This window comes from Oryctolagus cuniculus, chromosome 17 (genome assembly GCF_051225735.1).
Source record: "Oryctolagus cuniculus isolate XC-2025 breed Fujian yellow rabbit chromosome 17, ASM5122573v1, whole genome shotgun sequence".
Classification (NCBI taxonomy): Eukaryota; Metazoa; Chordata; class Mammalia; order Lagomorpha; family Leporidae; genus Oryctolagus; species Oryctolagus cuniculus.
This window is the reverse complement of record NC_142883.1, coordinates 63,396,086-63,412,951: the sequence shown is the minus strand read 5'-3', so window position 1 is coordinate 63,412,951 and position 16,866 is coordinate 63,396,086. Positions and strand designations below refer to the sequence as shown.

General features: G+C 41.2%; 1 protein-coding gene across 1 annotated transcript in view; it reads right to left on the bottom strand.

Annotated features, from left to right (window-relative positions):
• Window positions 1-16,866, bottom strand: part of LOC138846258 (leucine-rich repeat-containing protein 37A2) — a 38,681-nt gene that overhangs the window by 16,301 nt on the left and 5,514 nt on the right. Inside the window, 2 exon segments of the mRNA XM_089317147.1 lie at window positions 12,209-12,289; window positions 12,919-12,990. Of these exon segments, the coding sequence (XP_089173273.1) occupies window positions 12,209-12,289; window positions 12,919-12,990 (153 nt within the window).

The following is a 16,866-nucleotide window of genomic DNA, read 5'->3' as shown; positions in this document are numbered from 1 at the left end:
ATTTAGTTTTGTTTAGTAAAGAACTAATGAAAACTATGCCTCATCAAATGGACCATATTAAATATGGAAATTACTTTAAAAAGAGGGACAGCTGATTGGTGCAGCAGTCAAGACGCTGCTTGGGACATCTGCATCCCATAGCAGAGTGCCTGGGTTCAAGTTCTGATTCCACTCGCAACTTCAGCTTCCTGCTAATGCAGAGTATTGGAGGAAGCAGGTAATTTCACCCACAGAGGAGACCTGGACTCAGTTCCCCATTTCCTGTTTCAGCCTGCCCCAGCCCCACATGATAGAGATAGTTGGGGAGTAAAACTGTGGGTGGAAGATCACCATCTTTGTATGCTTTTTAAATTAAAAAAAAACACACACAGAAATTATAAAAAGGAGCCAAATAGAAATTGAGGAGTTGAAAAACATATTAATTAATATGGAAAATTCACTAGTGAGTGTCAGTGGCAGATCTGACTAAGCAGAAGAAAGAATCAGGAATTTGATGATAAATTGAGATTGTTGAGTTGAAGGAACAGAAAGAAGGAAGAAAGAAGAAAGATGGATGCAATCCTAGAGAGTAGGACACCATCAAGCTTACTAATTTCAGAAGGAGAAAAGAGGAGAAAGAATATTTGAAGAAATGGTGGCCTCAAACTTCCTAAACCTAATAAAACATATGGATCTATACATGCAAGAAGTTCAAGGAATTCTTAAGTAGGATGAACTGAAAGAGTTTCACATATAGGCGTATCATAATCAAACTATTAGAAGCCAAACACAGAACATCTTGAAAGCAGCAAGAGAAAATAACATCATATACTAGGAATCGTCAAAAGATTAATAGCTGATGTATCATCAGAAACAATAGAGGCCCCAAGGCAGTGAGATGGCACATTCAGTGTGCTGCAGGGAAGAAATGTCAACCAAGAAGTGCATAGTTTTTCCATAGTACACATTTCTGTAAACTTTTGAAGACTCATCAGATGCATGGATTATCTAATGTTTTAATTCCACTTTCTCAAACTTTTTGTCACCCTGATGGGTAAGAATAGTAGGATATGGTTGAACTCTGTAATTAATACACAATTATTCTTAGGCATTTAAAATTAACAGAAAAATGATCTCTGTTAAATATAAGAGTGGGAATAAGAGAGGGAGGAGATGTACAGGTCGGCACATGCTCACTCGGGCTTACCTCCAATGGTAGAGCTAGAAATGTGCCAGGGGATTCCAAATCAATCTTATCAAGGAGGCATGTACCAATGGCATCTCACTTGTTAAAGTGATAAGTTTAAGTACATAATTGATCAAAAAGGTAAGTGTCGAAGAGATTTCACAAAAAAGACCAGTGTCTGCAAAGAATGAAGGATAGAATTAAAAGGGAGAGAATGATCCGGCAGGGGAAGCAGGACACACAGCAGACTCATAGAATAGCAAATGTCCTAAACAGCACTCCAGCCTCGGAATCAACCCTTGGGGCATTCGGATCTGGCTAAAAGGCCCATGAGAGTCTCACAGGCATGGAAAGCCAAGACACTGTAGCAAAAACAACCTGAATGAACGATCTCAGTGAACAAGATCCCAGCAGAAAGAATGGGCCATCAAAGAAGGAGTCACCTTTCTTTCTCTGAAGGGAGGAAGGAACCTCCACTGTGATATGGCCTTGACTAAGTTCAGAGTTGGTGATCTCAAGAGGCTTCCATAGCCTTGACAGCTCATGGCAAGAGCCTCAGGTGATTACTGACGTCATAAATAAGAGTGTCAATTGTTAAATCAACAATGGGAGTCACTGTGCGCATGCTCCCCATGCAGGATCTCTGTCCTTAATGTGTTTTACTATGAGAGTTAACGATAAAACTACTAGTCGAACAGTACTCTATATCTTGTGTGGTTGTGTGGGTGCAGTCTGTTGAAATCTTTGCTTAGTATATACTAAGTTGATCTTCTGTATATAAAGATAATTGAAAATGAAACGTGATGAAGAGTGGGATGGGAGAGGGAGTGGGAGATGGGATGGCTGCGGGTGGGAGGGAGGTTAGGGGGGGAAAGCCACAACAATGCAAAAGTTGCACTTTGTAAATTTACATTTATTAAATAAAAAAATAGTATAAAGGTAGGGGGAGAATGGAGCTATAGAGAAGCAAAGTTTCTGTATACTATTTAAGTTATTTTGATAGTAATCTGAAGAAAAATGTTATAAACTAAGATGTTAATTGTAATTCTAGGACAACCACTAAGGAAATAACTTGAATATATTGTAGAAAAAAAGTGGATGGCCATTTGGTCTAGTGGTTAAACCACTGTTTGGGTTGTCTGCATCCTGTATTAGAGTGTCTGCAAAGGAGTCTGAGTTTTGCTCCTAATTCCAGCTTCCTGCCAGTGTGGACCTTGGGAGGCGGCAAGTGGTAGCTCAAGTGGTTGGCTTCCAGTTGCCCATGTTGGGTAGACATGGACTGAGTTGCCAGCTCCTGGCTTTTGCCTTACCCAACCCTGGCCAGTACAGGCATTTAGGGAGTGGGCTGGGAGGTGTGGCACTGGCACCCCATATGGGTGCTGGTTTGTGTCCCAGCCATTCCTCTTCCCATCCAGCTCTCTGCTATGGCCTGGGAAAGCAAGGCCCCTATACCCGTATGGGAAGACCTAGAGGAAGCTTCTGATTCCTGGCTTTGGATGGGTTCAGCTCTGGCTGTTGTGGCCATTTGGGTAGTGAACCAGTGGGTGGAAGACCTTTCTCTCTGTCTCTCCCTCTCTCTGTAATGCTCTCTCAAATAAATAAATAAAATATTTAAAAAAAGAAAACTTGAATGAATATAAACCATCTAGATGTACCAGACATCTACAGAGCAATTCCCAGCAATGTCGACATAAAAATGCTAAAGATGTATTCTTTTCTAGTGTAAATAGAACATTCTCTAGGAAGATCATATGTTACATCACAAGACCTATCAATACATTTAAAAGGACTGAAATCACACAGAGTATGTTTTCAACTAAAGTAGAATGAAATTAGAAATCAAAGCAGAAAAACATCTGGGAAATTCACATATAAGTGGAAATAAGCACCCATGAATAACCAGTGGTTCAAAGAAGAAATCACAAAGGAAACCAGAAACTATTTTGGTAGGAATGAAAATGCACACAGAAGATATCAATACTACATGATGAGCTGGAGCAGTGCTCAGAGGGAAGTTTATATATGTAAATATAAATGTTTAGAAGTCTCATATCTGTACCTAAACTTCCTCCCAAATCAACTATGAAAAAAAAAAGGAATGAAACAAAGTTCAGAGCAGAAATATAGAAAAACAATAGAGAAAACTCAATATAATAAAAATTGGTTCATTGAAAAGATCAACACACTTAAGTTCGACTGACCAATAAAATTATTTAAAATCAGGGGCCGGCGCCGCGGCTCACTAGGCTAAACTTCTGCCTTGCGGCGCCGGCACACCGGGTTCTAGTCCCGGTCCAGGCGCCGGATTCTGTCCCAGTTGCCCCTCTTCCAGGCCAGCTCTCTGCTGTGGCCAGGGAGTGCAGTGGAGGATGGCCCAAGTGCTTGGGCCCTGCACCCACATGGGAGATCAGGAGAAGCACCTGGCTCCTGGCTTTGGATCAGCGCAATGTGCCAGCTGTAGCGTGCTGGCTGCGGCGGCCATTGGAGGGTGAACCAACAGCAAAGGAAGACCTTTCTCTCTGTCTCTCTCTCTGTCCACTCTGCCTGTCAAGAAAAAAAAAATCAGGAATGAAAGGGGACATTACTGTTGACCTTATAGACATCAGAAGTATAAAAAGGAAAACTGAGGACTATATGCCAGTGAATTAGGAAACATGGATGGAATGGACACGTTCTTAGATGGATACAAACTGCTGAACCTGACTTCAAATTAACAAATCTGAATAGACCTATATCAGGTGAAGAGACTGAGGGGGCAGATGTGGTGTGGTAGGTTAGGCTGCCACTAAGAATGCCCACACCCCTTACTGGATTGGCTGGGATCAAGCCCCACGTCCGCTTCTGATACAACTTCATGCTAATGTGCTCCCTGGGAGGCAGCAGATGAGGGTTCAGATTCTTGGCCACCCATGTGGAAGACCCAGATGGAGTTCCTGGCTCTTGGCTTCAGTCTTGCCCAGCCTCAGGTTTGTGGTGAGTAAACTAGCAAATAGAAGATATTCACTCATTCATTCATTCTGATTCTTTCTGCCTTTCAAATAAATAGATAAACTTTCTTTTAAAGAAAAGAGATTGAGTTAGTAATTAGAACTTCTACAAAGAAAAGCTCAAGGACACATAACTTCATTGCAAATCTAAAATAATTAACGTCAATAATTCATTAAGTCTTCTAAAATATAGGGCAGAACATTTCCTAGCATTGTATGAGGTTAGTTTTATGCTGATACCAAAGTCAGACAAAAATATCACAAGAAAAATTATAAACTGGTACCTAATGATATAGATTGAAAAATGCTCAGCAAATACTAGCAAGTATAATCCAACAGAATATATGAAAAGGATTCCATATCTTAACCAACTTGGATTTATCCCAGGAATGAAAAGTTGATTAAACATATCAAAGTAAATCACTGTAATGTGCTGTGTTAATAGAATGAAAGAAAAGATACGTGATCATCTCAATACATACAGTTCTAAAAGTATTTAAAAGCTAGAATAACCTTTCAGTATAAAAACATGGAACTTGGATAGAAGGCAACTCAATAACCTAATAGAGGACAACAGTGAAGATCCCCTGGCTAACTTCGTGCTGAATTATGATGGATTGAAAGCTTTCATCCTAAGATCAAGAACAAAGCAAGGGTGCTTTCTCTTACCACTTTTATTCGATGTTGTTCTGAAGGTTCTAGCTAGGGAAATTAGGTGAGAAAAACATATATTTTGGAATGAATGAAAGAAAACATTCTCTTTTTGGAGATGAGATGATTATCTTACCTGTAGAGAATGAGAAAGAATCCATGCACAAAAAAATCTACTAGAGAAAAAGTTCAGTAGTTTGTGGGACACAGATCAGTCTGCCAAAATTTGCTGTATTTTCAGACTAGCAATTAATAATCTGAAAATGACATTAAGGTAACAATTCCATAAACAATCACACCAAAGAAAAATACTTAGGAATACATCTAATCAGAATGAAAAGGCCTGTACTCTGAAGCTACAACATATTTTTGAGTAATTTTAAAGAAGATCTAAGAAAATGGAAAGACATTCTGTGTTTATGAATCAGAAAGTACAGTGAAGATGTGACTGTTCTCCAAATTTATCCATGATTTTAGCACAATTCCTAGCAAAATCCAAGCTGGCTTCTTGCCAGAAATTGGCATAAGGTCATATGACAATTCAAGGGATCCAGAATAGCTAAAACAATACTTAAAAAAGGAAAAAATCGGGAGGACTCAAACTTCCCAATTTCAAAACCCAGAGGCAGGCATTTGGCCTGACAGTTAAGATGCTGGTTAAAATGTCTGCATCCCATATCCAAGTGCCTAGATTTGATGTCTGGCTTCAGCTCCTGAGTTCTACTTCCTGGTAATGCAGACAGTGGGAGGCAGCAGTGATAGCTCAAGTAATTGGTTCCTGACACCCATGTGGGAGGCCTGGATTGAACTTCCCTTCCTGCTCTACTTTCAGTCTGTTGCAAGCAAAAACTCCACAACAAAACCCAGTTCAAACCTATGGTAATCTCAGTATGGTACTGGAGTAATGATTGACAATCATTGGAATCAATGGAACCGACTTGACACCCCCAAAATGAACCCTCACATATAGAGGGTTATATAGACTATATGTTTTGAAAATTAAAAACACTGGTGCATCCAAGGAGACTGTCAAGAAGGTGGGACAGGTGTGTGGCATAGCAGTTGAGTTGATACTTGGAAAGTCTGAATCTTAGATCAGAGTACCGTATTTGATTCCTGGCTACCCTGCTTCCAATCTAGCTTCCTGCTAGTGTGTACCCTGGGAGGCAGCAGGTGATGGTCAGGTATTGGGTCCTTGCCACTCTTATGGGAGTCTCAGATTGAGTTCTGGGCCCCTGGGTTAGGCCTGACCCACCCTAGTTGTTGCGGGACTTTGGCGATTGAACCAGCAAATGGAAGAATTATCTCTGTCTTCTGTCTCTGTATCCCTTTAAAATAAAATAGGTAAATAATTTTTTTAAAAAAGCTAAGACAACTCACAGTATTTGCAAGTCTTGTATCTGATAAAGGTCTAGTTCTTAGAATGCCCAGAGTATTTAAAGAATTCTCAGACTTCAAGGAGAAGGGAATAAACATTCATGAAATGAAGATATATAAATGGCCAGCAGTCATAAAATGATGCACAACATCTGAAGTCATTAGGGAAATGTGAATGAAAACCACAATTAGATGCTACTTTAGCCACTTAATAGGATGGTCATAATAAAAAAAGACATACACTGACAGTTGTTGACATAGATAGATAGAATGGGAACTCTCCTACATGGCAGGTGGGAAGGTAAAATGGTGTAGCCAATGTGGAAAAGAGATTGGTGGTTCCTCATGTATGTTAAACATGCCTTAACATAAGACCCAGCAGTATCATTCCTACTTATAGGTTCAGGAATTAAAAAACAAACATGGTTGCACAAAAACTTGTTCCTGAATGTTCACAACAGCATTATTCATAGCAGCCCCAAAGTGGAAATAACCCAGGTGGCTCTTAAAGGATGAGTATGTGAATTGGTATTGTGGTCTGTCTACACCATGGAGCCTTATCAGCATTAGGAAGGCATTAAAGCACTGGTACCTGTTACAACATGGGTGAACCTTGAAACCAGCAGGCTATGGGCAAGAAGTCAGATGCAAAAGGCCACAATACTGTGTTATGCATTTGTATAATTCTGAACATTTTATACAAATGCACCACACAGTATTGTGGCCTTTTGCATCTGACTTGTCCTAGAGGAGGAGGAGAAGGAGGGGAAGGAAAAACCTGGACCCCTTTTCCCTTATAAACCCCAGTCTAGACAAAGACTGCACGTTCAGCTCTCTGCTCTCCCCTGAGCTGCCCGCCTGGCCTGCCAAGTGTATTTTCTCCATTCAAACATGTCACCTTGCTCTCCCCCAGTCCGAGTGACTGGGCAAACTCTCTCTGTCCCTTCCATCCTGACGGATGCCCTGTCCCCAGTGAAACCTTGCTACTTTGCTCTCTGTCTCACACCTGAATTCTTTCTTGCATGAAGACAAGAACCCCACATGACTTCTCTCTGTGACAGAATCAGATAATGGAGATGATTATAGAGCCTTGTGAATGACTATACTAGACACCACTGGATTGTATGCATTTTATGATAAGTGGATTATATTTCAGTTTTGAAACAGAACCATATTATACACAGGTGCCAGAAAACCAGACATGCTGCTATATGGGAAAAGAATGAAACATCTGATTCTTCTGTGATCAAGGTCAGGGTCAGTGGTGAGTTCAAGAACCATGTATTGTCTTGCCTGTGATCTCCCCCGTTCAAGTGTGTTCTCGCAGGTATTTTTAGCATCATGAACTTGTTCAACTCATAAAATTCTTTAATAGTCACTAAGGATGCTAGATGAAAAATGTATCACGTGCTTGGTGAAGCAGGGTTTCTCAGACTGGACTTTGACCATCATCTGTTTTGTTCTTTGTTCTTTGTTCTGTGAGATCACGAGGGAGCCTTGTGCAAGAAGGCTCCTTGGCCTCTGCATCTCCCCTTGGCACCCTTTCCCCAAGCTGTGAAGAATGATGGTAGAACATTAAGCAGCGCAGACAATTTGGCCAAGTTTGTCGTTCTCCACTGCTTCCCTCTTCCTTAGCAGCACCCATGGCCTTGTACCAAATGGCTCAGCCTTTCCTTTTCATGGGGCAGCCCTTCTGTAGCTGACGTAGGGGCCTTGCATGTGTCTCCAGTGAAGTCACACTGCGAGGCCACTCTACTCTCCCACCTCTTCCTCCCATTGCAGAGCATTCACTTCTTCACTAGGGTTGTGCATGGGCAGTGCAGAGACTGAGCAGGAACTGTCTCAACAGCTCTAGGTGGAGGACTCTACAGACGCTCTTTACCGTGAACCATTATGCTTTGAGGATCACATGGATTCCGCACTGAAGATCGCTTCCATTTCTGGCCCCATTCCCTCACTTGATAAATGGCGGTCTATTGAATCCTACTCCACTGCCTTTTTGATAACACTTGTGGGAGTAAAATGTGGCAGCACAAGCCAAATCAGAGTCAAAGTGTGAGAAATATTGTTCTAGGGGCCGGCGCCGTGGCTCACTAGGTTAATCCTCTGCCTGTGGTGCCGGCATCTCATATGGGTGCCGGTTCTAGTCCCGGCTGCTCTACTTCCCATCCAGCTCTCTGCTATGGCCTGAGAAAGCAGTAGAAGATGGCCCAAGTCCTTGGGCCCCTGCACCTGCGTGGGAGACCCGGAAGAAGCTCCTGGCTCCTGGTTTCAGATCTGCACAGCTCCTGCCATTGCAGCCAACTGGGGAGTGAACCATCGGATGGAAGGTCTCTCTCTCTCTCTCTCTCTCTCTGATTCTCCTTCTCTCTGTGTGTAACTCTGACTTTCAAATAAACAAATAAATCTTTTAAAAAAGGTACAATGCACAAAAAGGTCAAGTTGCCCTCCTTCAGCTCTTGTTCACCAGGGAACAAAGAACTGCACAGAAAATTTCTTGTAAAGTTCCTAAATAGTTGTATCACACATTAACAGTGTGAACTAATTAGAGATCCTCTGAGAGTAATCTGACGTTTCTCTCTTGCACATTTTAGAATCTTTTCTTTATGTTTCACTGTGGTGAGTTTGATTACAACGTGTCGTGATGAGGATCTCTTTTGGTCATGGTTACTGGGGGTTCTATGAGCTTCCTGTACTAGCATGTCTCTGTCCTTCTCCAAGCCTGGGAAGTTCTCTGCTAGTATCTCAGTTTAACCTCCCTCACCTACACAATAGGGGTCATCGTTTCTAAATGGCAAGAGTTGTTGGGAAGATGGAAGCAACGTGTGTAATCATGTACCATTTGCCAAGCATTACTGTGCATTCCTCATGTTATCTCACTTGTGTAAGTACTTAGTATAGTGCCTAAAACGTAATGACCTAATAAAAGGAGGAATTAAAGATGTGTATGGCAGGGGCTGGCGCTGTGGCATAGCGAGTAAAGCCACTGCCTGCAGTGCCGGCATCACACATGGGATGTCAGTTTGAGTCCCCATTGCTCCACTTCCAATTCAGCTCTCTCTATGGCCTGGAAAATCAGTGGAAGATGACCCAAGTCTTTGGGCCCCTGCACCCATGTGGGAGACCTGGAATAAGCTCCCGGCTCCTGGCCTTGGATCAGCTAGCTCAGCTCCGGTCATATTGGCCATTTGGGGAGTAAACCAGTGGATGGAAGATGACCCCCTCCCCCACCTCTCTGTAACTATCTTTCCTTCTCTCCTCTCCTCTCCTCTCTCTCTCTCTCTCTCTTTCTTTCTATTTGAAAGTCAGAGTTACACAGAGAGAGGAGAGGGAGAGAGAAAGAGAGAGAGAGGTGCAGGGTCCCAAGGACTAGGGCCATCTTCCCAGGCCATAGCAGAGAGCTGGATCAGAAGTGGAACAGCCAGGTCTCGAACTGGCGCCCATATGGGATGCCAGCGCTTCAGGCCAGGGCATTAACCTGCTGTGCCACAGTGCCAGCCCCATCTCTGACTTTCAAATAAATGAATAAATCTTAAAGAAGAAAAAGTAAAGGCAATGAAGAGAATACTTAGAAACATATGGGGCAGAGGAAGAAGTACCTTAAGAGAAAAGAAGATCTCTTGTTACACAGATGAGAATATGGTGCAGATGAGAAGATTATGAGAAGAAAAGTTGCTGGAAGTGACAATGTGGAAACCTTTGAACCCTTACAAAACACCCCAAAGGGCAGACCTGAGTTTTATTGTGAGAACCAATGAAGTGACTAAAACAATTTTTAAAAATAAGCCATTGGGTTAAGACTTAATGTACAAGGGGCCGGTGCTGTGGCACAGTGGGTTAATGCCCTGGCATGAAGCACTGGCATCCCATATGGGTGCCGGTTCTAGTCCCAGCTGCTCCACTTCCCATCCAGTTCTCTGCTGTGGCCTGGGAAAGCAGTGGCCCAAGTCCTTGGGCCCCTGCACCTGCTTGGGAGACCAGGAAGAAGCTCCTGGCTCCTGGCTTTGGATCACCACAGCTCCAGCTGTAGCGGCCAATTGAGGAGTGAACCATTGGATGGAAGATCTTGCTCTCTCTGCCTCTCCTCTCTCTGTGTAACTCTGATTTTCAACTAAATATTTCTTTAAAAAAACATTTAATGTACATGCATGAAGCAGAAGAAAAAATGTATACTTAATGTTTAGAATTATCAATTACTGCTGATTTTCTGTAATTTATTTCTGATTTCAGCTGAAAGATTTAATGATTATTACTATTTGAAGAGAGTTATGTCACTGGTAAGCTCTTGGCATGTCTTTGAGGTGGATTTCAGATTCACAATAGACTGATCCTACCACACTGCTGTTTACACAGAGGCTTCATTCAGAAGAATGTTTACTGGGCTGCATGTAGTACGTGCAAAGTAACGGTGAATGCAGATTTTGCTGAGCGTGAGCTTAACCTAATTTGGGGAATCCCTTATAATGAAACATGCAGAATTATGAATATAAAAATTGCTCCAGCCCCTCCCAGGACCTTGGAAGGGGCACGTGCAAGCGTAAAGCCTTGAAGCTTAGGCTCCAGTTCATGATGAATCCAGCTCAGCTGGCACTCTTTTCTGGACTCTGTAATGCAGTGAACAGCATTGTTTTCACTTTAAAAACCCTCATCTTTGGTCATAAGATCACTGGTGTCTTCCTGGGGCAACGGGGATAGCAAAAGTTTCCTTGAAGCAGATTAGCTTTGTCTAATAAAAGAATATGTCCCCAAATAAAGGAGACCAGCTCCCAACACACACTTGGTGTATTACAGCCATTGTGCCAATTTTTGAAGTAACCACGAGTTAGATATGTTCAGATCACATGATAAGAGAATTAGTTTCCAATACCAGCTAGCTCTGGTTTTTGCATCACCATGAAGCAAATGCTTTTTTTTTTCTTTGGCTTAAGATGGACACAGAATCTTGAGATAAATGAACTGGTGCCTTGTGTACTGTGCGCCATCCCTAGCTCTGCTCCTACTTTTTCAGCTCATCTCTCTGGCCTTGCTGCACAGATGCTAGCATGGCTGTCACTCATTTTCCCAACTTCCCCCTGCTGGCATGAAAGTCTCTGGAGACAAAGCTTCTGTCCTGTTCCAATTTGTACCCCCAGCACTTAATATAGCACCTGGCACTCGGTGGGCCTGGCACTCAGTGAATGTTCTTAAATGAATTCATTACTTTTCATATGCTGTGATTCCACAGATTTTCTCCCTGTGTTGTCTACAGAAAACTTAAGAGGCCCCTTAGGAGGGAATCTAATGGAATGATATATGTTGAGGCCATTTTTACTGATTCTACCAAAACCACTTGGTGTAGGAGCCTCAGGAACCAGCTCCCCAGTGTATGGGTGTAGGAAAAACAGACTTTCAGTGTTCTTCCCCAAGATCTGCAGGCACTGTTGGTCCATCCTCCACACATCCTAAAACCTTCCCTCATAACCAGAATGGTTATGACTGGGATTCTGAACTACAGAACAGGTGGATAGTCTTTCAACGTCAGGTTGAGTGGAGAATCTTTATCTTGAATCTAAAATTCCCTCGGGCCATTGAACATCACAGAATTATTGAGCTGAAAGGGAATAAAACTCACTTTCTGTTGCAGTTTAGTCAGGACAGAACATGTGGGATTATGTTAGAGCAGTGTATTTTCTTATTTTTTTTTATACTAAAGTATAAAGGTTCTTAGTATCCACAGATAATTTATAAATTGAGAGTTAAATACATTTTGGAAAAAGCTCATGATCTGGGTGATGGGGAGAGACATGCCCTTTGGCTGGGTCCCAGGAATTATTTTTGCATTATGATTTAAAAGCAGGTAACCCTGAGAAAGCACCAGAACCTTTTTCTCCCAGAGTACTTTGTGTTAGATTTTTGAAAAAAAAAATTGAAATGAAGACCTTCTTTGCAGAGTTTATATACAGGACTTAATACCCAGATAAACATAACTATATACCATTTTTATACACAAATGGTTTTTAAATATGCATTCATCATCTATTTCACTTACACATTGTGCAAAAACTGCATTCCATGCCACGCCTGAAATGTCCCAAAGCTCAGTTCTGTCAGTAAATTGCAACCAAGATTTCTACAAAAAAAGACAGAAGTCAAAGAGAATGAAGAAGAAAAAAGGATATATTTGAAGAATACTCCTCTTTCAGGAGGGATTCTAATTTTTATAGATGAAACAACACTTCCACATTTTATCTACACACTAAAGAATTTACTTGTACTGGAAGATTTGGCTTCTAAATTATACTTGCACTTTTACATTAAATTTCATCATATCATTTTCATATTACATGACATACTTGTACTGCGTGATCTTTACTTCTCTGGAACAGAGTTTCACAACTTGAATGCTATTGACATTTTGGGCTCGATAATGCCTTTCTTGTGGAGGTTTGTCCTGTATATAGTAGGTGGCTTAACAGCAGGCTGGCCTTGGCCCACTAGGTGCCAGCAGCATGTGCAGGGCTGCAAAATGTTACCTGAATACAAAATTGAGTTGGTTGAGAAGCCCTGCTCTGTGGGATTCACTCTGACCTTTGTATCTGATAGCATCTGTGCTAGAGATGAAAAGGACCTGTTACAGAATTTTAGTAACCTTCTACTACAAATGTAAAGTAGAAGCTTCACCCTATTTCAAGGTGAACAGCAAGGTGGTTCACAGGGAAGATTTACTCAAATTCCAAATATGATGAAATTGCAACTTACATAGACTGCAAAAAAGGGAGCGACTCAAATGCACGTCTTTCGATAGACTCCATTTTGTTGCAGGATAAATCTCTAGGAAAAGGAAAACATTGCCTTGATTAGCTATTACCTATATAGTCAGTGGGGATAATAAAATTTACATTTGATGAATAGGAAGGGAGCACACTGATAGTCCGGGAAGAGACAGTTTAATAAAAGTGGAGATACTGCAGGTTCAAGGAAGAGTTGTGGAAGAAACAGCAGAGGAAACTCTTCCAGAACTAGTGATTCACGGTGGAGGGCGTGGGAGTCCACAGCTCGGGACACCAGCAGCAGAATCTACCCACCAGTGCTGGATCGTGAAGTGAACCGAACCTCAATAGCTTGAGACAACCAGCAGGAAAGTAGAAGGAGCCTAGAGGGAATGAGGCTTGAAGCTCCGTAGGTGAAATTTCACCAGGCTAACTACAGGAGAGAGGAAAATAATAAAAGGGACCAGTACGGACAGGAGTTTCACTCTCTCCACTCACCTCTCAAAGGCGAGCAAGACAGTGAACAGATGCCATTTTGGACATGCATAATAGCAACCTCAGGGCTTAGAAGACAGAACACAGGAAAGCATACAGTCAAACCAAAGAAAAGAAGAGGAAATCAGAAATCTAAAAAATATTGTTAGGAATCTACAGGATACTAGTAAAAAAAAAAAATCCCAACATTTGGGTTCTAGGAATTCCTGAAGGAATGGAGAGGGAGAAAGGATTAGAAGGCCTTTTTAGTGAGATACTAGCAGAGGACTTCCTGGGCTTGGAGAAGGACAGAGACATCCTAGTACAGGAAGCTCATAGAACCCCCAGTAACCATGACCAAAAGAGATCCTCACCACGACACGTTGTAATCAAACTCACCACAGTGAAACATAAAGAAAAGATTCTAAAATGTGCAAGAGAGAAATGTCAGATTACTCTCAGAGGATCTCCAATCAGACTTACAGCAGACTTCTCATCAGAAACCCTACAGGCTGGAAGGGAATGGCAAGACATAGCCCAGGTACTAAGAGAGAAAAACTGCCAGCCCAGAATACTATATCCTACAAAGCTCTCATTTGTGAATGAAGGTAAAATAAAGACCTTTCATAGCAAACAGAAATTGAAAGAATTTGTTGCCACTTGTCCAGCCCTGCAAAAGGTGCTTAAAGATGTGTTACACACAGAAACACGGAAACACGGTCATCAATATGTAAGAAGGTAAAGGAAGGAAACCTCACAGCAAAAGATCACAGGAAGTTCAAAGCATATATTAGAAAATATCTTTGGGAAATGGCAGGGCAAAGTTACTACTTATCAATAGTCACATTGAACGTTAATGGCCTCAACTGTCCAGTTAAAAGACACAGATTGGCTGATTGGGTTAAGGAACAAAACCCATCTATTTGCTGCTTACAAGAAACACATCTTTCCAACAAAGATGCACACAGACCGAAAGTGAAAGGCTGGAAATAGATATACCATGCCAACAGAAATGAAAAAAGAGCAGCCGTAGCCATCTTAATATCAGACAACATAAACTTCAACACAAAAACTGTTAAGAGAGACAAAGAGGGGCACTATATAATGATTAAGGGATCAATTCAACAGGAAGATGTAACTATTATCAATGTATATGCACCTAATTGCAGGCACCGGTTTATTTAAAAGGTTTGTTAAGGGACTTAAAGGGAGACTTAGACTCCAATACAATAGTACTGGGGGACTTCAATACTCTACTCTCAGAAATAGACAGATCAACCAGACAGAAGATCAACAAGGAGACAGTAGATTTAAACAACACTATAGCCCAAATGGATCTAATAGATATTTACCGAACTTTTCATGCTACACTTAAAGAATTTACATTCTTCTCAGCAGTGCATGGAACCTCCTCTAGGATCAACCACATAGTAGGCCTTAAAGGAAGTCTCAGCAAATTCAAAAGAATTAGAATCATACGATGTAGCTTCTCAGACTATAAGGGAACTAAGTTGGAAATTAGCAACTCAGGAATCCCTAGAGCATATGCAAACACATGGAGATTGAACAACATGCTCCTGAATGAACACTGGGTCATAGAAGAAATCAAAAACTTCCTGGAAGTAAATGAGGAAAACAGTACAACATACCAAAACTTATGGGATACAGCAAAAGCAGTGTTAAGAGGAAAGTTTATAGCAATAGGTGCCTATATCAAGAAAATGGAAGGCACCAAATAAATGAGCTTTCAATTCACCTCAAGGATCTAGAAAAACTGTAGTAAACCAGACCCAAATCTAGTAGGAGAAGAGAAATAATTAAAATCAGAGAAGAAGTCAATACGATTGAGTAAAAAAAAAAATGACAAAAAAAATCAGCCAACCGAGGAGCTGGTTTTTGAAAAAATAAATAAAATTGACACCCCATCGGCCCAACTAACTAAAAAAGGACCCAAATCAATAAAGTCAGAGATGAAAAAGGAAACGTAACAACAGACACCACAGAAATAAAAAGAATCATCAGAAATTACTACAAGGAATTGTATGCCAGCAAACAGGGAAACCTATCAGAAATGGATAGATTCCTGGACACATGCAACCTACCTAAATTGAACTGGGAAGACATCGAAAACCTAAACAGACCCACAACTGGGACAGAAATTGAAACAGTAATAAAGGCCCTCCCAGCAAAGAAAAGCCCAGGACCAGATGGATTCACTGCTGAATTCTACCAGACATTTAAAGAAGAACTAACTCCAAATCTTTTCAAACTATTCAGAACAATCAAAAAAGATGGAATCCTCCCAAATTCTTTCTATGAAGCCAGCATCACCTTAATCCCTAAGCCAGAAAAAGATGCAGCATTGAAAGAGAATTACAGACCAATATCCCTGATGAACATAGATGCAAAAACCCTCAATAAAATTCTGGCCAATAGAATGCACCAACACATCAGAAAGATCATCCACCCAGACCAAGTGGGATTTATCCCTGGTATGCAGGGATGGTTCAATGTGTGCAAAACAATCAATGTGATACACCACATTAACAGACTGCAGAAGAAAAACCATATGATTAGCTCAATAGATGCCGAGAAGGCATTTGATAAAATTCAACACCCTTTCATGATGAAAACTCTAAACAAACTGGGTATGGAAGGAACATTCCTCAATACAATCAAAGCAATTTATGAAAAGCCCACAGCCAACATCCTATTGAATGGGGAAAAGTTGGAAGCATTTCCACTGAGATCTGGTACCAGACAGGGATGCCCACTCTCACCACTGCTATTCAACATAGTTCTGGAAGTTTTAGCCAGAGCCATCAGACAAGAAAAAGAAATTAAAGGGACACAAATTGGGAAGGAAGAACTCAAACTATCCCTCTTTGCAGATGATATGATTCTTTATTTAGGGGATCTAAAGAACTCTACTAAGAGACTATTGGAACTCATAGAAGAGTTTGGCAAAGTAGCAGGATATAAAATCAATGCACAAAAATCAACAGCCTTTGTATACACATGCATGGTTTGAGTTCTGTGCTCCCGGCACTGGCCTCCCCACTCTCTGCCATTGCATGCATTTAGAGAATGAATAAGCGAATGAGACCTCTTTCTCTGTTGCACTGCTTCTCGAGTAAATAAATAAAAACCTTTAAAAAGAAAATAGTAGATTAAAATACCCCCCATTTTAAATCATCTTTCTCTTACTCACAAGCTTTTAATGACACTCCATATCTCATTATGAACTTTGAAACCCCTCAGCCAATATTCAAGTTTGTTTGCATATCTTTCATTGCTTCCTAAGTCCATCTCTTGTAGCCAGACAGTCTAAATCTTGATCATTCCATCAGACAAATCTTTGCCTAAAACAGACTCCCCCCCCTTTTTTTTTCTTGATTTTACAAATAATGGCCATGTTGTAAACCTCAGGTAAAGTTTTAGAATAACTGTGCTCTATCTGTGG